Below are 26,510 nucleotides of genomic sequence, written 5' to 3' on the forward strand. Positions count from 1 at the left end.
GGAAACCACACAGCTTTAAGACCAAACCATTTGGCTTAGTCTGCCCAAAGGATCGTGTGCGTATGAACAGGCATGTCCATGGTTCAAACTGGAAATCCAACTTAAAGCCTACCAAGTTTAAACAAATCACGGGGAATCAGAAGGCTCATTCCCACAAAAAACGCTTCCCACCAGGACGCATGCCCAGCACGTGCCATAGTGTACAGTACTGCACTTAGAGCCTGGAGCTGGCTCTGACACAGGCCCCCGCATGAGGAGGGATCCCGAATCCCGCAGGAGCCCCGCGCGGCGGCGAGGAGCCCCCGGGAGCGGGAGCTGCCCGCACGGCAGCGGGGACAGGACTGCTGCTCTGCTGAGAGAAAAGCCCCTCAGGGGCAGGCGCTATCTGTGATTTCCAATAAGTTTTCACCAGGAGCTTTATTTACAAACCCATTTCCGCAGTGTGAGCGCGGGGCCTTCCAGTATGAGCAGACACAAGTGCTGCGCACGGGCCCGCGCCACTGCGGGGCTGCTGCTGCCCGCAGGCTTGGGACAGCTCCCTAAACCAGAAAACTAGCGTGTAGGAAGCACCCACAGTAGCTATTCTTTGAAATCTATTGCAAACAACAGCTACGTGTTCTTTATTTTTATGAGACATTATTTATTTAACAAACTGTAAGGAATGCCATAGCAAACAAGCTTGATGTGCACAATCTCAGTGCAGGAAGAGTAATTTTAGGTTATCTTTAAGAAAACAGTTTAACTGGCAGTTTAAATGGCAGAGATGTATCAATAGGACATGACAACTTTTTACCTGGTATATTTTAACTCTGAGAAAGCCAAGAGATTCATTAACTGTAGGTTTCTTCCTGCCTTCTCTTAAACATAAAATTTTAGTCTTTTAGGGAAACAGCATTTCGACTACAGTTTGGTATTTTGAATTCGAGTTACTATTCTGAAGAATTGCGGGCATCAAATTATCTTGAAAAAGACTGCACCTCATCAGGAAAGGTGACACATGAAATAAGGCACCATGAATTCACGTGCAAAGAGGAGTTTCTATCCAAGCAACATGTTTCACAGTACGGTGCTTATAACACTGAAAGATCTCTACACGGAGAAAACCCTTCCGACTGCTAAGCCCCGAACTGAGGAATTAGCATCTACAGGGAAGAAAAGGAGCACACAAAAAGAGGGGGATGCTAAAATCAGTCAGTTTGTAGATTGATCATCTAAACATCAAACTTAAACCATCTTAAACCACAAACTTAATAGCTCTTTAACCATTTGGGTGATGCCATTTGCAGTGAATAGCTCTATTACAGTCACTACCTCTACCAACCCCTTGTAAACCACATAAAACGCACAAAGATGCTCTATTTTAAGGTAAACTTCTCTACTGCTTCCTTCCAGCACCCACATCCATGATCACAAAACACATTCCAGTGCAGTGGGTGCTGGTGGGCCCTGGCGTGGGTGCCTCATCCCAGGCTGCAGACCCCTGCCCTGGCAGGAACCAAGCACACCGCTCCCTTCAGCACCACAGAGTTCMCTTCAAAGCGAGAGGTAGGAAGGAGCCTTCAGTTTTCCACCTGCAAGTGATAGGACGGCTGAGCAAACACTTTATGAACACACTAAACCCATGTGAAGCTTCCATTTTTTTTAAAAAAAGCAAATATACATATTTATTGTCTCCCATAACACCCCTCGCCTACCAGCCATCTACACCAGGCATCACAAAGCAAATGAGGGAGGAGGATTTAAGTCCCATTTATTTCAGGACAAGCAGCAGAACCCGTGGGAGGACTGCAGAGATGGGAGAGAGCAAACGATTTTTTAAATTATCTCGAATATCCAGTTCCTCGTTTAGGAGATAAAGAGCAGGCCCTGATACCTGACACCGTGAAGAACGACCGGCCAGGAGCAGGCGAAGAGGGAAGCGCCAGGGGGGATACGTGAGAGCAGGTGTCTCACACACCAGAGCAAGCAGAGGGAAGAGAAAMAAATCGGGATGAAAACCAGGTGCTTTTACCATCAATTCCAAAATTAAGAAGGGGAAGGAAAAAGAAAGTTTGAGGTTAGATTCTTTTGTTCAAATGCTGAGCACTTTGAAATGTGAATAAAGAAAATATATTCTAAAAAGTTATTATGAATTAAAAACAAAATCAATAAATAATTTTAAAAGGTTGAAAGACTGAAAAAAAAATCCATTGCCTCTCCAAAGCAAACAAGCCAGGAAAAAAAAAGCTAAAATTTATATCTCAGTAAAGAACACACGGACCTAAAATGCTTGCAGCCTTGCCGAGACAAAAAGTAAACAAATAAATAAATAAGCGGAGATGTTTCTTAGGGAGAGAAGCAACACTTGGGCACCAGTGGGAAGTCCAGGCGAGGAGGATATTCAGCTTGGTCTCGGTATAGACGCAATGAGCTTTACGTGGTCACTGTGGTGATTCTAGAAGGCMTTATGAGCTCTCAGAGAATTTGGATCCCAAACTAAGACTGACTTCCAGCTCTGTGGGGGAGTGGAACCTAATCAAAAATAAAGCAAAAAAGATTTAAAAAAGCGGGAAGAGGGAGGGACATAAAGGGAGAAAAGTAAGGATGATTTCTGAGAAAAGCAAAAAAGGAAAATGGACCCACAAAAAGCAGCTSAAAGAATCACCAGAAAGAGACACAGTGGGAGCCATGGAAACCAAGTCACGAGTTTCCAATAAGGAAAATGTGATGAAATTATCTCTAAAGACAAGCATGAGACATGAGAATGGAGCAGAGCTTTGCAATTTTAGCTAAGAAAAGCTCAACTAGTTAAGTGAGAAACTGCCCAGACAGAGCAGATGCAGGTTGGTTTCAACACAAAACACTGAGTTACACTATCAGATACAGGTACAGAAATCTACATTCTGAGATTCCTGGAAGAATCAATAACAAACAAGAAGGAAATCTCTGTCCTGCACACAAGGAGGTATGAGCTGGGAAGGCAAAGCTTCCAAATAATGTACAAATGACCAAGACATTAGCCAAATTGATTATACTGCACTGATTTTTATGTAGGGTCTGAGAATGGAGAATTCAGAAGACACAGAGCACTACGGCTCCGGGCCCGCCRTCCTGCTCACTCGTTCCAGCAGATGGGTCCCCTCTGTGTTAACCCTGGCCTCTCGTTCCTGCACTTCCACACTGAAGCATTTAGAATCACAGAAGCTGATCTTCAAAATAAAGGCCCAGGAGTGACAAAGAGTTAAAAATGTGAATATATCCCTAACATGGACACGTCTGGTTACCTTGCGCTGCCCCGACGCGGTGGCAGCCTCAAGCGGGGCGATTGCAGTGGCCGGGTCGGTCCTGCTCCCCTCGCTGGGGACAGGGGCCCTGAGGACACTCCTCATGTCCCCCAGTCACTGTGAGTTTAACATTACCACTTTAACCAGGCAGCAGTTTCTATGATTTCCATATATTTTTTCCTCAGTCAGTAGAATCATCAATTAAGAAAATAGCCTTAAGAAGTCAGTTCTTTGCATCTTTCAATATAACTCGGGTTACTTAATAATTATGACATCCCAAACCATAATCCTTCCTCATCATACCAAGATCAGATTATCTGACCAGCAGCAGTCAGTACAAACCTGCTGACTTCCTACAGACCTTTCAACACCTAAAGGTGTGGGCAGCGGCTGCTGCCCTCACTGTTTGAGCATCTTGTACATCCAGCAAAGGAGGCAGCTTCCAGACAGGGAAGGAAGGGCAGGCAGTACGAAGAGCAGAGGTTGTCTCTTACCTGGTGCCCGTCACCACGTCATTACTTTGGGACACATTCCATGTGGCAGTGGGGGTCACACAAAGCCAACGGGYGCTGCTGCCACACGGGGAGCGCCCTCTGAGTTCCCACATTTGCTACGAGCCCAACTGAGTGCGGAGGTTTAAGGGCCCCGACACAWGCGGCTCCTCAGCACCCTGCTCAAGTACCAGGCTGCTCAGGAGATCATCAGCAAAGAGGCACTTAATGCACACATCATATTTTACACCAAATTCTAAGGGATAAAAAACTTTGGGCAAACSAGTTAGGTTTTGCTCGGTGTGAATGCTCCAGTGATGATTAAATATATTACAAAATCACTGCAAGCAAGCAGCAATTATCAAAGTTAAGCAAGTGGCTTTTAGCTCTCGCTCTGTTACAAATCTGTAATTTGTATCTTGTGGAAAAGGTGCCTCAAAGTAGGGCTAAATAATCACAAACACTGGAATGTAGGGGCCAAAAATAAATGCCAGTTGTCCCACAGGAACAATGTTATCTCCTGAGTGACAGGCTTTCAGTGCCACTTCTTGGCTTGACCAAGACCAGAACTCATAATGTACGCAGCATTTCTAACACTAACAATTCCATATCCTTTGCAATTACTTATATGTCCTATTAACATCAGTTACATTTCATTTTTAGCTACAAAATATGGCATTACATTAGTTGCTGACATGTAAAATTATGTTGAGGTTACAGACACTGCATCACCAAGAAGGGGCTCATTTGGCAGCACACAAATCTTCCAGACAGCACCAAGAGAAAGAACACATCAAATGCATTTATTTTTGTTCTGTATGCAATCATCACATTTCTTCCAAAGTAAAACTCAGTGGCTATTAGCTGTTTAAGCCCTTCAAAATTCAGTAATATGGGAAAATGACATGTCCGACATTCCTGTACACTCCCTTGGAAATGCACAGGAGCAGCAGGCGGCTGCTGGTGCAGGGCTGCCATGGAAACAGACAGTGCCCAAAACATCCTCCTTGCCTGTAAATTAAAAGCTGTTACACARAAAGCCTCATTTTCTTTTTGCCAGCTTAAAACTGCTTTTATTCACCCAAAGTCTCTCAAACTGCTTTTACTCACCCAAAGCAACATTAACAACAGCGGTAACCGTTGTGCTGAAGTGTTGCTGCAAAAGATGAACTTGTCCATCACCTAAAATAAGGCACCATCCTCAATCTTAAGYACTTAATATTATACAGTCATGGTGCCAAAAAAATAATTATAATACAAATGTACAAACAACAGGGTTTCAGTAAAGCAGAAGGGGACATTGTATTTGATGGCAGACGAAGAGACCAGACTTCAGCACGAAGGCTGCAGCAAGAATAACTGCACCCTACACAGTGGCAATTACCATGGTACAGAAATCCAATAGYAATTACTTAATTACAAGCTCCCCCTGGCTCATCACTGAGCGCTCTCTGCTCGGGCTTCTCACAATCCTTCTGCCTTCTCGCAATTCACACCAATTTCATCTCCTGGAGAGRGCAGTTGTGTGTTCTCCTGAGCTATGACTTGTTCTCCCAAGTCCCACACAACACACGGTGCTGGGCTATACTGGTAAGGTAGAAAGGTTCAATTTTTCACTGATGCTTCTCAGGTGAAGAGGCTGGTTGGGGCAGGAGGGAATGGGCAGGACAGGCCCTGCACRCGCTGCCCCCCTGCCTGGCAGGTGCAGGAGAGGGGGAGCCACRGAAACACTGGGTTGGAAGCAGCTTGGAATAAGCTGGACAGCGTTTTAAACACAAAATGCACCAAGAACTTTTGTACTCATCACCAGCTTGGACATGATACAATGACTATAATAATTAATATTTTTGAATGTTAAATAATCTCAAAAATAATAACTCATTGTTATAGAAATCTAGCACCATTTAAATCTGAATTTGAACGAGCTCATTATATTGGCTTCAGACTTCAGAATCTTCAGTTTTGTCAAAGGATCATTTAAAAAAAGGATTCATCTTCCACTATGGTTTATTAAAAAATATTTTTATACACTTTTCCCATTTATTTTGTATGCAGTTCTTCTTCTAAGGACATAGCCCAAATAATCTGCAATGTCAGACAGTCCCACAGTGGCGCTCGTTTCAGGCAGGTCTCCAGTCACACCTGCTTTCAGCACCACGCGGTTTTATCAGCCTGGAAACGCGATGGGCAAGGGCAGCGCGCAGGGATCCGCAGCGCTGTCGGGGGTCCCTCGTCAGGGCCACCCTGAGGGGCCTCTGGACATCCCAACAGTGTCCCTGGGACAGCTCCTGGCTCCAGGCGGGTGACTCCACACACACACCTGCCTCCAGAAGCAACGTTACTCCTCTGCAGGCGGAGGAGCAAGAGCTGAACAGGAGAGGCGGCTAAAAGCTGCTCTCAGTTTGTTCTTCAGCACCCGCTGGGTTTAAGGGCCCTGGAAGCAGGACAACGGGCACCGTGCCGCGCTGCTGCGGAGCGCCGCGGTGCTGGGAGACAACGGAGGCCTCCACGTTCAAACCACTCACCCGAGGGGCTGTCAGGATGATCAACAGCAAAAAAAGGAGAATGAAAAAAGCCCTGTACTTTCTACAGTTCTTTCTAAACATATAAATTGAAGGGGGGAAAAAAATTGCCATCATGGCTGGAAAGACTGAATAAATTAAATTTCAGGTATTTTGTAAAATTGCATACATTAAGTCCCTCAGCACTAATTACAGTTTCTAAACCTGCAAGTATTCCCCTGCTTAGYACAACCTCAGTGTGATTTCCAACCCACATATTCGCATTCCCCCGCAGAGCTCCGGCCGCCCTGTGCCTCATAAGCGCCCGCTGGGCCCCTGCGCGTTGCTGGCCCAGAACAGAGTTGGGCTGGAAACGGACTCTTGTAAGGGCAGTTTACGGACGTTGCTCCCTGCCAAGCCAGCCCAGGAGGGGCCGGCAGGAGGGCGCCCATGGAAACCTTTGGAAATCTGGTGGCAGCCACAAGGAGTCCCCCAAGGAGCCAGGAGCGGCCGCCTTGGCTGCTAATCCGGCACAGGCTGCGTGCAAAACCAGCCTAATGCTGCACAGCCTTGGATCAAAGCGAAGCGTTTATCTTTGAAATAATGGGATTACAATATACATCTTGTTAACACTGAACGAGAAAGTAGTACCAAGTGTTGATTCACTTGTGAAGCACACGGTAATCCCACAAGTAGTTCTCTGGACTCACAGCACCCTCCAATTGAAAAGAAAACCAGAATAATGCCCTTTTTTCCCCTGATATTTTTCTCCATTATTTGTGTCTCAGAAGAAGATACCTGGTATGCCTCTGTGGATGASGGGGTCACAAACACACTTCTAAATCCCAAGGAACAAAATGTAAGACTTTTTTTTTTATACCAGCACAATCCACAAGCCTAAAATGTCACTACAGCAGTGGAGATTAAGCCTATTACCAACACGTACCTGCCAGCAAAACCARGCCTTCTGTTAAATAAGATAAATACTGACTTGACTGCAAGGCAGGGGCGCAGGAAGCCCCAGCCCTGTGGCAGCCGGCGATCCCCAGCCCGGCAAGCACCTGAGCCGCCCCCCGCTCCGGTTTCCTCTGCCCTGGATCCAGTTTCTGGCACCTGCCAGTCCTCAGCTGCTCACAGCGCAGCAGAATAAAAAAAAGCAATACAAAATCAGGGAAGAATTTATGCTTCAGGCTGGAGTTTTCTTCCTGGTTAGTTTTCTTTCCTTGCAATTAAGCTGCAAGGCAACTGCAGCTTGGATTAATAAAATGGATTAATATCCCAAGTATGGCAAACAAATCTATTTTGCAAAGGTGGAMAATGGCCTCCCAAAAGCCATGCGAGAAGGTAACAGGCTGATTTGTTTCACCAAATTAATTCTGCATCTTCAAAAGTTTTCCTACACAATCGCACACTTTTGCATGAGCTTAGCAATCTTAATACCTAAACCACRCTAGGTACAAGGCAGGACTTCCTAAACTTCACTCAGTTAGAAATGCTCTCATCTGAGGCCTAAATTTAACCCAAACGTTTTTGATTTTGTATTAGCTTTCTTACTAACTATGCATGATGTGCTGATTTTATCTAAGGCTTTTCACTTGAATTTTGCAAATGGTTTGGCCACTTATATCACATTAACAGCCAATGCTTTGGAAATTTCTGAAGGAGCTGCTCAGGTATCAATATGTTGCTAACCTCAGAGCCCAAAAGTGTGTTTGCTCCTTGTTCATATGAAAGGAAATTAAGAATAAAAGCCAAGGCTGAATTAAGATCTATGTCCACAGAACGGGCAGAAGATAGAGCAGTAAGAGAGGGGCTGTTTCCAAGGATGGAGGCTCCTTGGGCAATTTCCTCCTCTGCAGCCACGTGCGTTACCCCAAGCAAAGCAACGACCCGTCCTTCCCGCCGGAGCCTCCAACGCAGCTAGGGCGGAATGTGCTGAAATCAGAGCGAGGATCCATGTTTCCATCAAATGCCTCTTCCCCTATAGAGCAGCACTAAATAGAAAAGCAACGCATTTATTGTTCTCACAAGGTTCACTGCTCACAGCAGCAACCTCCAGACTTCTGCATTTTATCATCCACAGGCCTAGATCAGAAGCAAAGGCCATGCCATGTTCTGAATTGCATGGACTGCCAAGAGCCTCATCTGGGATCCCAACAAAGCCCCATGCTTAACTCCTACAGTTTGGGCCATTAACTGATAGTATTCATAAATATGTTTACATCCTAACAGAGAAGGACAATTCGGGTGGTGAAAACCACCACATCACCATTTGCACGACAGGAAAACAGCAGGTTATCCGCAACGCTTATATGAGAATATAATGTTCTGGCCAAATGTTTTAACAGTATTTACTCTAAAAGCAAAGAAGTTTATTTACATGGAATTAAATTAATGTCTACAAACAAAAAATCCACGCGACGTCGCACTGTATACCTTGTGACACTGTAATCTGAAGAAGTGAGGCTCTGTTTCAGCACCTACACTAAAATCGAGCTGATTTGCAATGCTCTCAACAATTTATTTTACACACATCATGAAAGAAAATGCTTGGCTTTTTATCAGTTTGAGAAGAGAAAAGGCTAGTAAAGAAGCTAATGCAGTCATGCATACTCTCAAAGAGGTTCATTATTTTAATAGCAATTATTAAGTTGCCAGATTTAGAAGAGATGAAAGGATAGGCAATATTCAACTGGGAAAAAAACGAAAATCAAGAAGTACTAAAGCAGAAAAAAAAAAAGAGCAGGAAAGGTAGCAATTGGGGAAAACAATTATCCTTCACGCAGTGAATAACTTAAAGTATTTCTAAAGAATTTAGAATTTATTTTTTATTTATATCTAAAGAAATACAATTCTAAAATTCATTCTATCCAGAATTTAGACTAAAAGAGCATCCCATAATTGCAGGTCTTCCTCTACTCTGACAGACCCTTATCGCAACGCAAGTTCTTTAATCCACTTCCCACATAACCAACATGAAAAGACCGAGGACCACGACTGCTGTGGTTGCTTATTAGCCCACCTACACTACCCAACACGTTCATCTTTTCCATGGTTCTCYCCCACTTCCCGCTAACGTGGCTCCGTGCCCGGAATGTCCCCACAGCCGCACGCGGCCCCACGGCCCCTTCCCGGCACCCGCGGGTCCTTCACCGCCCTCCCGGCCGCACCGTGCAGGGCTCCGTGGCACCCAGCTCGTCATGAACCCTCTTCCCAGCCACTAAAATCACTCACTAACAACACGTCATATAATTTTTTTTCCTCTTGCCCTAACTTAAGAGTTAAATAAATCTATTTTTTTAACTAAAATGACAATTATTGAAATGAGTAATTAATACGGGGCATCTTTCTGGCGTTTTAAACGTTTCTAGTATACAAAAAACGCACTTCGATTCTGAGAAAGCACTAGTTCATGAAGAGAGGAAAAAATTAGAGGTCTTGTCACAAAAACGCAGAGGAGATCCCTGGATCACCAGGTAACCAGGGTACAAGCCAAAGCAGAGAGCTTGGAAAAGGCTCTCTAAGGAAATAAGGAATTTCTATAAAGAAAATATAAAGAATTTMTAATTTCTATAAAGAAAGAAGGAATTTCTACTGCAAAATACAGGGTGCCTGCTTAAAAAGTAGGAGTTTGGACCTGCAAAGGACAGGGAGCYGACAGGGGCAGAGCAGTCTGCAGGGCTGGCACTCAACCTCAGCAGGTCTCTTTTCAACCCTCCCTAACAGCACCCGGTTATTTCCAGCTAGGAGAAGGAACGAGGCAACTTCCACGGTTCAGCAGTATTTCTGCMATAGCCCAGCGAGGACTACCTTAAACCAAGTCTGTATAGTCAGCATCAGCCAGGACCATTTGCCAGGTTTAAACCCCTCTAAACCTTTCAAAAATTATTTATATACATAATCATTTAAGGAGACAAAATATTACTTGAAAAGCATACATCTAGAAAGCAGAATCAAACCTAAATTTAAGGAGGAGGAGAGGGAGAAGGGAATACTGAAMACGACTGCAGCTAAGAACAGCAGTGTTGCAAATTAGCTTGCAGTACATGTCTGAAACTACAGGTTTGTGGCATTTTATTTTTAGCATTATCATTTTGAAGCATTTTGTGCATTATTTACAGGACAATCTCAGTGCTTCATGGCCTGAGCACTGAAACGACTACTTAATCACGTATGGTCTTTCACATTGCAATTAATTCAGCTATCATTATTTTAACAGTCTCAGATAAATCCTAAGTTTAGCTTTCAGTAAGTTTTAAGGAGTGAAATTAATACTTACTCCACATACAAAATACTCCTTGACATACAGTATCACATAGCAACTGCTTGAGATCTGGATATACACAGGACTGCATTTGCTGTCCCCCAACCAGCAAATCACTGACCTTCCTTGAGGCTTTTCTGGCTGTTCACATCAAGGCATTCCTTCTCTTTCAGCAACTTAACATCTCCTGCAGGCAAAATCTCTGCAAAGCCCTGTTGCTGCTTCTTGGAGCTATCAATCATGGTGAGAATCCTTCAGAAAGGCAACATCCAGCATACGGAAAAAAAAATAACAGGAATTTGTCACCGAGCAGCACACTGCTGTCCCAAGTGCCAGGTCCAGGTTCCTTCTCCTAGGGAAGTAGCAGCTCTTTGCAGCTCAGCAGAACCATCCTCCTTGACCGCCCAGGCMGCCTGCGAGCGCTCCGCTGCAGCACTGAGCACGAGAAGCCGCGCTCCCAAATCCCACCTCCTTCCCCAGCACCACTCCCCCTTTTCCTCCGGTTCTGCTCGCTTCCTCTGCACAGTCGTGTTCCAATATGCAGCTCCGTGGTCAATCATCTGACAAAGAATGAGTCAAGCAGTTAAAAATAAATCCAGCAGTTGCTGAAGGAGCAGCATTTGCTGATACCCAAGATAAATGACTGCCGAGGACTCTCTCTCTCTTTCCCCCTCTCTCTCTCTCCCTCTTTTCCTTTCCTTCTCCCTTCCCCCTGCTCCAAACCCTGCTGCAGGCAGCAGAAACACTTCGTGGCAGCCCAGCCAGCACATTCACTGCTCATCAAGTGTCACCAGAAAACAAAACTGTCAAAGGACATCGGAAAAAAATAACGTGCAGGAACCTGCCCAGTCCCGGGCTCAGCCCCTGTGTTAGGGAGCAGGGCTTCAAACCACAAGCAGGACACTGGGGAAGCCACCCATCCGTCCCACGTCTTCACCTGCAAGTATCCGAGAGATTCTTTGTGTAAATTTTCCAAAATGAACAATTTTAATCTTTTCCTAGGTGTCTGGATTTTTTTTTGCACATAACATTTGTAGAAGCGACTGGCTTAAATACAAGCCCTACACTATCACAATTCTTTTTTCTGTCTCAATACTTCTGCTTTTGCTATGATTTTCAGAGGACCTGAAACAAAATACCACAGAAGAACATGGCACAGCCAGGAGACAGGGTCAGTATTTTAAAACACCATGAAGAAGTGGGATGAAACTCTCCTAGTAATGCTCCAACTCTATGGAAAATGCAAGATTTCCATGCAAGAACTGCAGTCCGGGAGAGAGGACAGCCCATCTCCTTGTCAGATTTGCCCATGGTCTTTCACCACTAACATTAACTTTTAAGCCTTGTGCAGAACAGTGGGATGCTCAGCATCAGCCTCGAATCCCATGCTGATACCTCAAATGTGTCTGTCCTGAAGCACAGAGAGATTACAAACTGTTGTGCRCAACAGTAATTTTTCTGGCCATTTTTAAGCTGTTCCACAAGGGWTGTTAACTCCACATTTACCTTGGAAGAACTGGTGCAAGCTTTCAACACTGGGGACTTAACTGATTTTGTCCTCTTCAAATCACCCATTTTGTCCAGAAAGACAGAAAATTGTTTCACAGTAAGTATTAGTGAAACACTATCAACTTGTTTACTCTTTCACTACTTTTTAAAGTAGTTACTTCTTTACTTCAGTAATTTATAATATAATAAAACACAGCCCACAAAATGCGTATTAAAAAAATGCCTGTGGTCTTTCAACTCCCACTCATTCAGAAAACTTGTTCTCCGTTTCGGAAAGGCATATGGCATTTGGACGTTCATTTGCTTTGTGACAGCAACATGCTGGTGTTGCTGAAGGGGTGGCTCCAGTCCAGGCTCATCCCAGCTTCTCCCAGCAGGATTTTCAGCTCATGCTGACCTGGCTGATGGGTGTAAAGGTGGGAGCCGGGGAGAGCAGCCCCTAACACCGATGAACAGCAGCTTTTGCAGAGCTTGGGAGTGCACATGTTGCTTCATATTAAATTAACAAGCTTAGTTTCACAATATGCACCGTATTTCCTATATTGTTATTAAAATACTACTCTGCCTAGCCTACAGATTTATAAAATGTGGCACCAAATGTTACCAAATGTAAAGAAAAAAAAAAACTACCTTGTTTTCACAAAATCAATTACCTTTCACCTCAAAACGACCTGGAGAACAAGGATTTCCTAAAAGCTCCTGAAAGGGCGAGCTCTCCATGAGCTCCCTTCGCAGCACGGTACAGTGCTCTGCACTGTGAGCACTAAATAAGAAAAAATGTGCTTGGACCAACAGTTCTATATTTTGATACTACTATCGGATGGAATCAGAAGTAGCAAAACCAGGGAAAATGGGCAATGCTCCAGCTATGAAAGTTAAACTGTAAACCCAGAGAACAGAAGAAGGGACAAAATAAACTCATTGCAGTCGGACAATCCTATAAATGTATTCATCTTGTAAAAAAAACACGGTTTGGATTGTGTCCACTTTTTTTTTTTTTATATCCTTAGTGTGTATTCTCTGCATGGAATATTTCACACAAAAAGCTGATAAATGGCTGGCACAGGCATGGGAAGTACCACGATTATGACGAGGCGAAAGCAAGACAGCTAAAACAGGGTTTGGGGCAGGTCAGCTGCACTTGTTCTTGATTTAACAAAAACCTCTAATAATTGTTACAAATTGAGAAAAATTATAAGTATCTTCAATTTGTTAAGTRTAAAATGTTAAAAATGCACATAGATAGCAACTTTCATTGAATTCTAATTTTAGGAATTAAATTCCTAAATGCAATTTTTAAGACCGTTGACAGCACTTTCATTAAAACATGTATAAACAAGGAAGGAATTTTTAATATTTTGTTTAAAACTGCTGCTATTTTGCAGCTATAAATATAGGGGGTCTAGTTAAGCTGATGTAAAGGTTTATTTCTGGAAAGCAAATAAATACCTAAATTTTTGCCTTGAAAAATAAACCCATGCTTTAGTTCCATTCAGTAACAGACARGTACAAACTGTATTGCAAAAGTTACTAGGGGACTGTTGATTTAATCCAATGCAACATCCAAAGATTTCTTAGAAGAGATCTGGGCTCCTGCAGCGCTAATACTTGGGGCCAGGACCTGAAAAAACTCCCCTTGGTTTTAAGCTGATGAAGGAGAGCACCCGGTGCCAGGAAAGCCCGACAGGGAGCTGCTGGAAACTAATGGGAAAGCTGCAGTTCCCATGCCCAAACAGCCACATTTCCAGCCTTTTCCTGCCGTTTTTACTCACCACGAATTGCTCGCTCAGTTACTGCAGTGCAATCTATTACAGAAGAGACAAAATAGGCGCAAATGGCAGAAGTGGAGTCTTTCAGCTCTTCTCTTTTAGCACAAGTGTATTCTGCTGTTTCCAGTAAGATTACGTAACATGATGTGAGCCACAAAGCTTTCTTGGAAACAAAACATATAGAATTGTATATAAATAAACATAGACTCTTTACTTATTTTTTTTCCCCGATTTTTCCCAGTGGAGCAGCATCTTCAATTTAAATTTGCAAAAAGCCTTTATGTAAGAGGCTCGTGCTCCTCTCCTCAACAGTCGGTGGTAGAACATATTAGACAGGAGGTATCAATGCCAGAACATTTCTGGACAGCCGTCTTACAGGAAAAACGCTAAAAAAATGCAGGGGGGGAAAAATAGTACTACAGACTGTACTAACTGACCGTAATTCTGACACTCCTCTGTTGAAATCCCAGCAAAGTGCATCTGAGTTGCTGGATGCAGGATTTCAGCCCCWATCTCTTTGCAGCGCATGACTTGCACATCTTCTAGTGTCACCCATTCATACTGAAGCCTAGGTGCCAGCGCTGGGGAGCTCTGCAGGCCACGCACCTGCTAATGCAAGGAGCTACCTGAAAGCTTTCACACAGTAAATATTCAGAGAGCTTTTAGCACCAAATACAAACACCAAGGCTTATTTGCTRAGAAACAGTCGTGCTGCTTTCTGTTGTTTGCTAAAACCAGTACATTGTCAGCWGTCAAATTTGCCACAAGCAGAGATGCACATTGCCCCAAGGGCACGTGTCACACACCGTGTGACAAAGTGAACACTTAACTCCAGCAAAACACTSCAGGAAAAGCTTACATTTTTTCAAGCCCCTCGGTTAAAGTTGAAACAGCAGCAGCTCCTTTGCTTTAAAGATTTCTACTGACTTTACATCAGTGGTGTGAAACGCCTGACATTTTAAAATAATATGTGAAGTAGTGCTGTAAATCCTGAAAAAGGCCAAAGTCACAACCCAGTCACTAAAAAGCTTTGAAAGTCATTGTCTACAACGACACTAGTAATACAGGCACTTCCATTTACTGATTATCAGACTGATAATTTGATGCTACTCCACAAATAACACTACATTAAAATAAAAAACTTCTCCAGTTAATTATGTTTCTGAYGCCTTATTTTAATGACAAAGTAAAATCTAAAAAGGGGTGTAATTACATTGCTTAGTGCAGCACTTGATAAACAGCATAGCTGTCAAAGTTAGAGTTTTGTTTAAAAAGTGCCATGTCATCTAGCTCTACTACATGCCAAAGAACCCTTCAAAAACTGATTAAAATWATACAGGTTTCCCACTGATTGGAGCAGCAGGTTGCAGAGAAAGGCTGCATGGCCAACCTGCTGGGTGCATAAAAGGCAGAGGCTCCAAGAGGATTCACAGGATCAGTACCAAGTGTCTATGGCACAGCTGTACCAGAAAGTGCTCTGTAATATTCCTGTCATTTCCTTTCTTCATTTTAAAGGATGACAAATGGAAAGACTTAAAAAAAAAAAAAATTACAATTCATTAGTGTCATCTTTGAAACTAGCTACTACAAGAAATATAAATAATAATATTTATTATAAATAGTATAGGAATTTATTATTATAAAGAAATAACAGGAATAAATAGTTCCACCTATGTCAGTAGTATAAACTTCATGAGGTGCACCTAGATTTGTAAGCAGTAACCCAGCTCTTAGTAATGCAAAAGCAGAGCTCTGTATTAGAGCCAAATTTACCCCTCTGCTCTGCAGAAAGGGGGTGTTTTGAACGTGTCTCCACTGTCCCTGCTGCCGCTTCCTCGGCCCTCCCTCACTGCACGGCGCTCCCTCCTCCTCTGTCCTGGCTCTGCTCCCAYCTCGCAGTAACCAAATGCAAACGGCTGCTCTGCCAAAAACCCCAACCAGAAGGGTCTTCATTTTTTCACCCGGCTATTTTTATGCCATTAAGCAGCTGTCCTGGCTAGCTGTGTAACTGGGCATGCAGAGGGGCAAACACAAGAGCTGCCTGGAAAGGAGGAGGAGAAGGAAGGGGAGCCTGAGAACTTGCACCTCTGGAGACAGGGAACTGCTTGAATCATCATTCCAAGTTGCACACCAGTATTTCTGAATAGCAGCAAGACAGCTATAAGCTAAGGGAGTACCAASCACGTTTTCTCCTACCGTGATATTTCAATTAACCAAAGGGCTTTTCCAGGTAGTTAAATTTTCATCTTGGCTTTCCTCTGGTGTATATTCTGTATACAGAATGTTTTGTAATAAAGGAAAGAGAACTCCTTATTTCCAGAGTAAATATTTGGGGCATAAACTCTCCAAATGGAACATGTACCTGTTTCCAAAGAACTATTTTTATAACTAGATCAACTAACAATCGCACAGACACTTATATTAAGCTAGAAACAAAAGCTTGGCCAAAACATCAGCTTTTATCCGATAGCATAAAATAACCATCTCTTTCAGCTAAAGAAAATTAGAGGTTCAAACTAGACTACAAATACAGCATCAGTTTCAAAAACAGATTTTTTAAATAACTACAGTGCCAACTGATGTAAAACAGTGATGTAGAAGACGCAGAACAACCTCTTGATTTTGCTATAAAATAGATCATGGAACTCATTTCCAAAATGAGTACCTCTCATTTTATTTTCTGTTTGTTTATATTGTATATAGTGTATGCAAATGGATGAAATGGAGAAAAAAAGACCTTTCTGAATGGAACACAATGTCTGTTACATAAACCAGAATCCAGAGACATATCTTTTAATAAYAACATATTACTAAAGTTTTTCATGAACATTGGCTCCTAATGTAAGGAAATTAATGTTTTTCTTATCCTCCTGCAATACAGGCCTGAAAAGTTTCTGCCAACTCTCAGCCTACAGAAAAAACATTATTTAGATGGGGAAGTGCCAAGCAGAGATTTTCAAGAACCACAACATGCAGCAATTCTGTGCTCCCAATGATGCCACCTCATCTGCAGCTCAGAACATTCCCCTACCTTTTCAATTATCAGCAGCAACTGAGCAACTTTACAATCTCCTTAACCATGAAATAACTAAGCAGCAACCCCTCTAACAGCAATTATTCCAATACGTCACATCACATAGAGCTCATCCCTCCATAATCACATTAAAAAATAAAGATGAATTTAATCTCTAAAGAAAAAAAAAAAAATCTTTCTCACTACCACCAAATTTGGAGGGAAAGAAAACTTAATTATTCAAACGCTTAGTTCATCTTGGCTTTACTCACACTTYGACGAATACCTTGATCCTTCTCACCATTACATTAAATTAGTTCTTCATCACTGAGTAATGGTTCTTCAACAGGTATAGGAAAACAGTGCTCTGAGTACACAAACTAAAGTACTCATTTAAATAATTTAAATAATTACATTTCATACTATTACCACCCTAAATAGCAAGCATATTAAACTGTTTAAATTGATTTTTTTTCAAAATTCTCCCTTATCAGATATTCTTTTCACATAATTATTTTTATGCCATTCTTTTCATACTCTTTCTATATATGTATGTTTTCTCAACACACAGTTGTACATTTAAACAGTACATAAGTTCCTTGCTTCAAACATGCAAAGCATCTGTCAAGCAACTGAGAACAAATCCCAGCCCATAAAATTTTATGCATCTATTTAAAATAARTACAGAAAACCAAAAACATTTGAGTCTCATCTTCATATATTTTTTCTTATTTGTTTTTTTAGTAAGTGAAATGAAAAGTTAGAGAAATTTTTCAAATAGCACTGTGTACTGAACWAGGACTATAGCATCCCTTCAGGAAAGACTTTTGCATATATTCTTCAGCACTGTTAACAAACAAATGATTCAAATTACGGTCACCATCGAATTTCTAACAACGTTCCAACAATTAYGAAAAAAAAGAAAAGGAAGTGCGTCTAATTAGAAATTAAGTCAACGTTCATTTCCAGCTATTCATTTAGCTGTCAACAAACACTTTCAGGAAAAGAAGTCAGCATAAGACACACTGATCAAGAGATTTCTTTAAAGGAAAACATACTTTCCGTATCTTTTCTAATAACTTAAATGCCAAATCCTCTAACACAGGATTTGTTCATATATACCAGATGCCCTAAATTGAGTCAATGACAGGTCACGTCTCTAATCTTAATCTCTTCACAATAAGCAGATAATTAAAAAAGAAAAAAAATCTATAAATCAAGCTAAAATGACAGACTGTTTGTTTAGAAGTTTACCAAATGGAATGACCCCGCTGGAATTCTTTCATGTAGCCTGCGAAAATGTCAGAATATATTCCATTTAAGAGGTCACGGTCCCCAGAGGGTTCTGAGTTTTGGCCTGTATGCCTTTTCACATGCCTTAATATTTGAAAATTGTTCCTTGTAGACACTGACTGATGCCTTGAGAATGCTCAGATTGTGGGAACTGGCAGTACCAATGACAAAGACAGAATTCCTGGGAAACGAGTACCTACCCTGTGCGTGCTCTCCTCTTGCAGCAGATAGGGTGATACTCAAATACTCACAGAGGAACCCAAGCAATACACGCATTAGGCGACACTTGTTTTTTATTCTGACATCATTTCTTGAAAAAAATCAAAAATAAATACAGAGACCAATACGTACATTAAATACAACATGCTCAATGTTYTCACACAGGATTATTTAATAGAATACATGCAGTGCATGTTCCAGGGGCCATTAAAGTTTTAAATAAAAATCTGAGATGAAAATTCTTTTTTCATTAATGGTACTCCTAGATCTAAGCAGCGTTTGCATTTTTCGCTGTTGCTGCTAATCAGAACACAGCCCATCTGTGCGCTGTTTCCCAGGTCTCGCTGCTTTCAGATTAATGACTGCGAAATCACTGAATTTAAGTTGATGTTTCCAATTATTTTCTGTGTCAATCTGGTCACTTAGACCAGAATATTATGTTTTCATTCTCTAGCTTCCCACTACCCATCTTTCCTCCATTTTATCTCTCCAAACTCTCCCAAGAAAATAATCTCCAAGCACTGTCAACTAATATATACCATGGTGAGGGAAAAATACCTAAACAGAGTTCTGGGGAATAGGAAGAGAGAAAGAACAAACATTGRGGGGGGTCACAAGGTGACAAAAGAAGTCATGCTAAATTTCACCTGATGTCTCAGCATTAAAATTGCAGCTCAGAGCTAGTGACTGGACTTAGGACTGAGAAGGAAGCCAGGAGGTTAGGTCAGGAATGCATGTGCTACCAGGGCTGCACCATGAGGAAGCTGAGGAGGTACCTGATGAATGACTACACCCGCAGCTCCTCCAGGAGACAGCAAACCCACCGGGTGCATCACCTTCATCTCAGCCCTACCACTAGGTCAAGAGGGCTCGAGTCTCGCTCGGGGATTTGAGGAGTAGCTGCCTGGCAGCTGGCCTGACAGCTGTGGAAAGGGTTTCTTCTGTCTTCCCCAACACTCACTCAGTTCTCCCCGAGTGCCAGGGAACCCCTAGGGGTTCTGTCACAGTCCTCTGAGCTCGAATGCCTCCAGCTCCTGGTTCCTGAATATCACGGCTCTGGAGCAGCCCACAACACTGCGTCTGTTCTCATGAGTGGGCTGCAGGAAGGGACTGGATTCACCAACCTTTGGGGAACTTCTTCCAACAGGTCAGGTAGCAGTTAGCCCCCACAGCACGAGAACCACAGACAACACCACCTGTTTTTGCAGCGTCTCCAATACAAAACACACAACCACCAGCAGACAGGGCTGCAGCCCTGAATCTCCCCACCTTCCGAGATACCGAGGAGGACGCTCATCACCACACTGCTGGTCCAACACTGCTCAGCGTGCAGCGCAAAGGCTACAGCACTTACAGCCAGGACCAGGAGCTGCAGTGGCTGACAGGGAGCCTGAGGACACTTGTCCAGCCTCTCCAGGACTCAACAAATTACRCACACATTTTATAGGAACATAAGTAGGCTCCCTTCTGCACATGGCTGCGCAGCACTTGGAGAGAAGAATCTCGTAACACCAGCCTCATTTACAGGATTTGTGTGATGGTTCTCACAGCCACGGATCCACACTGCTGCACATCACCGGCTTCTCTCTCATTTAGCCACTCCCTGCTATCACAGCCGCTGCTGAGCAGAGCACTGAAGTAACCAGAGCTGTTCCTTGCTGCTMGTGGGCAAGGTGAACAGCAGTGCACGACGTGAGGCCTTGTGCTTTGCAAAGCTGGGCACAGGTTGCTGGGCTGGGCACAAACATCTCATGTACTGCCCAATTACCCAGAAATACACAGCTGGCTMACAAGAGATTCAAATTTATTACATAAGTAATTCAGTATTGTCCACGGCTGCTCACGTAAAACAGCTGGTTGAAAGAAAAAGGGAAATTTTACAATTCTGATAGTTCAGAAGATCCACATGCAATATCTGATACRGGATTCCTTGTTGTTATGCACAAATACACTGCTTATACCTTCTGAAAACTGTTTTTTGCTTTAATCTCAATAAAAAATGACTACTTGATTTACRGATGATTTAATTAGCCCTGTGATATTAACCTTATCTAGAAAATGCAACTTGAAAACTCCCATTACTTGGCCATAATTAAAATATGAATTGGTTAATATTTACATTTCACAGATTCATCTGCATGATGACATCTATCTGAAYAATGACATTTGAGAGGCTGGGAATATTTTGCTGCCCTTGCCTCTCCCACTTCCTGACAAGAATTATCCTTAAGTCCTTACTCAGGGAGTAGGGACCTGCATTCAGTAAAGAGCTGGCTTAAGATGCTATTGCTTTCTGACTTTATGATCAATCCCACAACTTATTACTTGCAATTAATAAGTTATGACTCCTTCAAAAGAGTTGGCAGACCACATAAACGCTTCTCGGCTCATTCGTTAAACTCCAGCAAGGTTTAATAAACCATGGGATTTGCTCCCAGAATCAGCRGGATACGCTCACGTGAGCTTTCCTGCTGCTCTGCTCCATGCCCGCAAACCTCAGCGCAGGCTGGGCAGGGCAAGAGGGAAACGTTTAGGCAAAGGCCTAAAATTTCACTGCGTGTTTCCATAGTGCCATATGTGCATAACCACATAGGCTGTGGTTACCTGCGTGTGGCCATCCCAGACCTTCAGTGCGATGGATCGAGAGCAGGAACCGCAGCTTCTGCACTGACTTGTAGCTTGCGCGTGCAGAACAACTCTCGAATAACTCGGGCACCTACTGGGCTGCTGCCACGAGAGATTGTTGGAGTGAATGAAAGGATAAAGGACCACACTGCTGAAGGTCACTGCGAGCTTGTTGCTCCATTAAAATGCTTCAACAAGAAATCCTGCAACACTTCATATCTTTTGTACTAAATGTCATTGCGTTTTGGGGTCCTGAAGTACGCGCAAGTCTTATAAAGTATTGACACTTGAACTCTAATTTTGCTTAAAAGTCAAAATGTTGACTTAAACTATTTTTAATACATCTGCATCAAAGTCAGTTTCTCAAATCTTCTCTGCTAATCATTAAAAAAAAGTGCATTTTTTCCATCAACCAAAATAATTAACTATAGGTTAGTTATGCAAGTGTGGTTACTATGGAAATATAGGTGAGCAAATATAGTTTGGGTGCTCTGGATGAAAACTGCCCCAACACCTTTTGGTTGAACTAAGGAAGTGATCTGAACACACACATCCACAAAAACAGCCAGTCAGCATAAAGTCAGTATATGAAGTCAATATTAGCTATTCCACAGAAAGGTAAGAAAAAAATAAGTTTGCTTCCCTGAATACATTTATAAGTTATTTAGGTGCTAATAAATGCCATTTACAGCCTAAAATAAAAAGCAGGCAGGATCTCAGTAAACTGCCTTTTATTTCTATCACAAAATAAAACATGCACTTAAATCCATTAATTTCCAGACAGATTTTATAGAAMAAGATGTCTCACAAAAAGGAGACCTGGCAACCACGAGAATTTAGCCACTTGCTGGGTAAAACAAATCCAGATTTATTCAGTCCGACATTCTCRGTGGCAACAAGCTTAAGTGACGTTAGAAAAGATAAACAAAGCAGAGAAAAGTTTCTTTTGCATGTATGTCCAGGCTGTACTAGTCCAATCATAAAACAAAAAAAGGGGGGGTGGCAGCAGATAGAGAACTGTGAGGCAAGTTTAGAAATCTTTCTTGAGCCTTCTCCTTTTACTACTGATATTAATAGGATTGAAATAATCACTGCCTTGAAAATCACGCCTCAGCACTGAGCATTGCTCAAAAGTCCAGCCAAGCCTTTTACACAAACACAGATGAAATGTAGCCTCAGATCTATCATGAACTTCGTACAATTAAACCTCTTTGCACAGGGCATTTAAATCACTGAGGAAGGCCTGGCTCAAAAAGACTCGAAGCCAAAGCAGGAATTACATGAATAATGAAGAATAACAGGGTAACGAGTCTCAAGGCCCCTGACATAGAGGGCAGAAAGGCAACTTCTCAACTTACTCATTTTTCCTTCCTCCCCATCCTTTTTTTTTWAAAATAAAAATCTCCTGTGTTCTTTCAACAAACAAAGGCTGTAAGTATCAAAATGTTAAGTACTTTTCCTTAAATACATATTGCTGTTGCTTTCTTGATGAAAGGTGAAGGTTGTGAATTAATCTTAGAATCAATTCTGGTACGGCGGTATCTGTTATCACAGAATCCTAAAGGTTGGAAGGGGCCTTTGGAGATCATCCAGTCACAGAAAATCATCCTTACGGATATCAAGCCAAGCGTTAAGATATGCATTAATTTGTTTAAGCAAATTCTATTGGTTAACATAGCATTCAAAAATTTTACACATGGAAAAAAATAACATAATAATACATAAGCTAAGCTTATATATGTTTATGTAAGAGAATAATTTCTCTACTATCCTATTTTTCCTTTTTTGTTAAATCTTTCTTCAACTGCTCTGCAATACTGAGGGTCTGTGTGTAAAGCAGAACACGGCCCCATGCTCTGCACACAGCAGCATTTTGGTACCTGGATATTCCATGTCTTTCTGAAAGAGCACAACTCACATCTACCTCCAGGTGTTTTATACATGTACAGCCTACTTATATACCAAACTTGTTCTGTTTTAAAGCAGATACTTGCATAAATCTCTCTTTTTTACCTTTACATGCCAACGCATTACTAGCTTACTGCAGCCAAACTGATGTAACAAAGAGGGGGTGGGAGAAAGAAAAGAGAAGAAGAAGAAAAATGATTAAATGACTAATTTCTCCAATAAAAATGAGCCTACATTTAGATTAAGACCTAATTCCTCCTGGTGCTTACTGTAGCAGTGGAAACACTTTTTTTCCTAAGTTGCTTTGCCAACATCAACAATGAGGAAAGATACTGGAAAGATTCCCTAAACGTGTACCTCCTTTTTCCTTCATTGTTCATCCTTAAACTATGTGGTGAAATAAACTATCTAGGATGCGATGTGAAACTTCAATTCTGCATTGATTTTTCAAAATGAAATAAAAAACACCCCCAAAACTGTTCTTGAGAATTATCCCTTTTTTATGTAGCCATATCATAACTCCTTTGCAAAAATATCTGATTAATACTTTCATTAATCTCTGGCTGTAGTTTTTGGGTTTTGTTTTTTAAGAACACAACCACTTTAAAATACAAATAGATCCCTTTCATACGGTCGAACAAAATGTTCCAGTTTGGATTTTTAAGTCAGACTCGCAACTTGCCATCATGGATGAAGCTGATCGGGACAGATGTCACAAGAGAGTAGCACCTTAGCTCTACTTCATTGAGGTGGGGCAAGAACAACTGCAGACAGTGAGTTATGTTATCTGAATGAAGCAAACAAACATGATCATGGTCGTAGCAAAGACCTCAGGCAGGAAGAGGCGCTTAGGCACTCACCATTCTTCCGTTCGTTGAGGGGAGGTAAATACTGGCTGGGCTGCAGGGAGAGCTCCTGAAACTCGTGTGCGACGGCTTCGCTGTGCGGGCTGGGCGCGAGGCGCGCGAGCGAGCCCGAGTCCTCCTCCGCTTCCGCGCTCCCCAAGTGATCCATGGCGCTCGGCTGCGWGGGGCCAGCGGAGGAGGCCCTCTCTCGATGCTCTGCAGTTCAGAAAGCAAAGAAAAAACACATGTAAATGCATTACTGTTGGCCTCTCAGCTCCCCTGCCCATGAAATTCAACTTGAAAATGACATGCAATATCCACCAGGTTTTCAAAACCACAGCTGAGCACGGTTGTTGCAAGTAATTTAAATAGGCACCTGGTTCTGGGAAGCAGGACTTAGGCTCTGTTTGTTTTGACAAAAAAAATACACAGTATTGACTGCCAGTATGGATGGCCAGAGGCGCCCCAGTGCAAGTGCACAGTTTCTCAGTGAAACTAATTCTTTTTTTTTTTTTTTAGTACTTTATGCTGAAATAATGAATTTGTATCTCATAATATAGAGATTGCTTTTAATATTTTGAAGCACTGCAAAACTTTCCTTAGGATCAAAAAATACCTTGGTATTAACACAGCAGTTCACTTTTCCAAAGCACTAGGTAGGAATCAAAAAATCYGTAAATTCCTCTAACATGGAAAGTTTGTTATCACAAAAATTTACCAATTCATTTTATTACATACTAGCCACTCCTAGCTCAGTGCTCTACAGATTAGTGTAAAAGCCCTAATTCATTATAATTTTCTTTCTAACATTAATGTGGTACTAAATTTCCAGCTGGGAGAGAGTAAAGCATGAGTTACTGGGTGAGGCTTTTTATAGCTGCACAGATCTCTATTRCACCACTAAAGTTTCAATAAAATTTAATGGTCCATGCCTGAACTCTTGGAAATACCTTGGCCACTGTCACAAGGATAAGATAACTCACAACAATTGTAGTATATTTGCATATCATCATAAAATGAAAATTTGGGAAATAAGTCAATGAACTAATGATTTTAATCCCCCACACAGAAGAAGCTCTTGTGCTTGTTTTCAATAAACCCAACATTTGAGAGGAGAGAGGCCCTCAAGCAGAGCAGGTTTTCCCTACAGAGCAGCTTCCTGCCCAAGCCCCACACGATTCCTGACCTCCACACTTGCTCTTCAGTCGGGCAGTGACCTGGCGGGCGCGAGGACTCGGCTGAACCGCTAAATCCCCYGTGGTAAAAGGTATATGTATAATGCAACACATATAGCAGCACTGCTCCCATCATGGCATCTGCCTTCCCTGTCCTCTGCCTGTCACCTGGACGCCTCTTGGAGCCTCCCAGGGCAGTTTCACTACCATTACAGACAACAGGTCACTACCACGAGAGACACCAATCCCCACGCCCAACGGAGGACTAGTCAGCAGGGTACAGTGAAACATGCTGGGACCACGCACAACCCTACACCAACACATCAGTGCAAACGTAGCTCGGCAAGAAAACAAACCAAAAAATGACAGATGGATTGAAATAAAGACTAATAGTTTTCAAATATCTTAACACAAGATGCTAAATGATCAAGAAGTTTTAGGTAATCTACATCCTGCAGTTCTTTCCAGTTTCTGAAAGCATTCAGAAATCCTTGTTACTAAAAGGTACCTCTGCAGAAAGTTCTCAGTTACTTCAAATTCCTTATCAACTAACAGAACAAGGCTCTAAGCCAAACACATGACTACTTAAAAACAGGATCATCCTTCTAGCACTGTATTTAACAGGATGAAGTACAGTTGCAGCAAAACAGGTCCACTAGAACCATTTAGGAATTCCTTTCCAAATAGCGACTTCTTCTCTCATCAAATTGGCAGCACATTTTCTGAATAAATTGAAACGTTTCCCACTTGCTAAATAACTGATTCAGTATCTGGAGGAGGTTAACAACAGAAAAAATCCTCAGATTCTGTCAATGCATCATTTGCAAAACTTTCTACTACCTACCAGCCTCTCTGAAGCTGAATCTCTTAGTCACCTTCTCGGGCATTTATGTGCAGTGAATGCCCCCATGGCGACCATGACTCATCCTGCAACCTCAAAGAGCTCTCCCTCCCAGCGCGAGGCAGAAAAAGCATCTCTTTTCRAAGAAAAATTAATGGCAAGTTGAATAGAACAGGTATTCCAATGGATCATTCCAGCCTACCACACCAGAAATGGGTGACAAAAACCTAAGGTTTGTAAGAAAACACAACTGGAAAACTACAGAACATAACGAAAATCTTGTCTAGCAAACACCAAAATTCTAATTTTACCTTAAAAATACACACACACACACACACAACCTGACATAAGCCTGAAGTCCCAATCAAAACAATTCTAATCTTTAAAACTCTGGTATCCAATATTTTTAAATATCTTTAATCTTTCATCCCAAACCCCAAGTATATATTTATTATGGTTAAAAAACAAGAGCACAACAGGACATTAAACACTTAAACCTCCCTCTGCCTCCAATCAAGCAGATATCATTTTAGAATATCAATTTTATATACACTGATCATTCCCAGAAACAAGAATTATACAGAAATACAGAAGATGAAAGATTACAAAGAGCCAAACGCCAAGCTCTGCTTTAATCTCTTTTAAAGARCTGCCTACTGTGTTAGTCCTCCAAGGCTGTATTAATAAAATTTCTATTTGAGAAAAATATTTTATCTACTTTCACCACTTTTTTAGTTAAAAGTTAGCTAGTTATAAATGTATAAACATGACTTTTAGCCCCATAACTGCACATG

The 26,510-nt window shown here is 42.1% G+C and overlaps 1 protein-coding gene across 4 annotated transcripts in view; it reads right to left on the minus strand.

Moving 5' to 3' along the window:
• The window catches only part of MRTFB (myocardin related transcription factor B), a 69,432-nt gene that overhangs the window by 25,124 nt on the left and 17,798 nt on the right, over positions 1-26,510 (minus strand). For 3 of the 4 annotated variants that reach the window (XM_026048953.1, XM_026048952.1, XM_026048950.1), the window contains exon 2: positions 23,716-23,916. In XM_026048953.1, coding sequence (XP_025904738.1) covers positions 23,716-23,869 — 154 coding nt within the window. In that variant the 5' untranslated portion in view covers positions 23,870-23,916. Of the gene's footprint in view, positions 1-10,640; positions 10,885-23,715; positions 23,917-26,510 lie in introns of those variants that run through there. The other variant, XM_026048951.1, reaches the window with a different exon arrangement.

The sequence above is a fragment of the Nothoprocta perdicaria genome, unplaced genomic scaffold (assembly GCF_003342845.1).
Source record: "Nothoprocta perdicaria isolate Ctin4 unplaced genomic scaffold, notPer1 scaffold_59, whole genome shotgun sequence".
Lineage (NCBI taxonomy): Eukaryota > Metazoa > Chordata > Aves > Tinamiformes > Tinamidae > Nothoprocta > Nothoprocta perdicaria.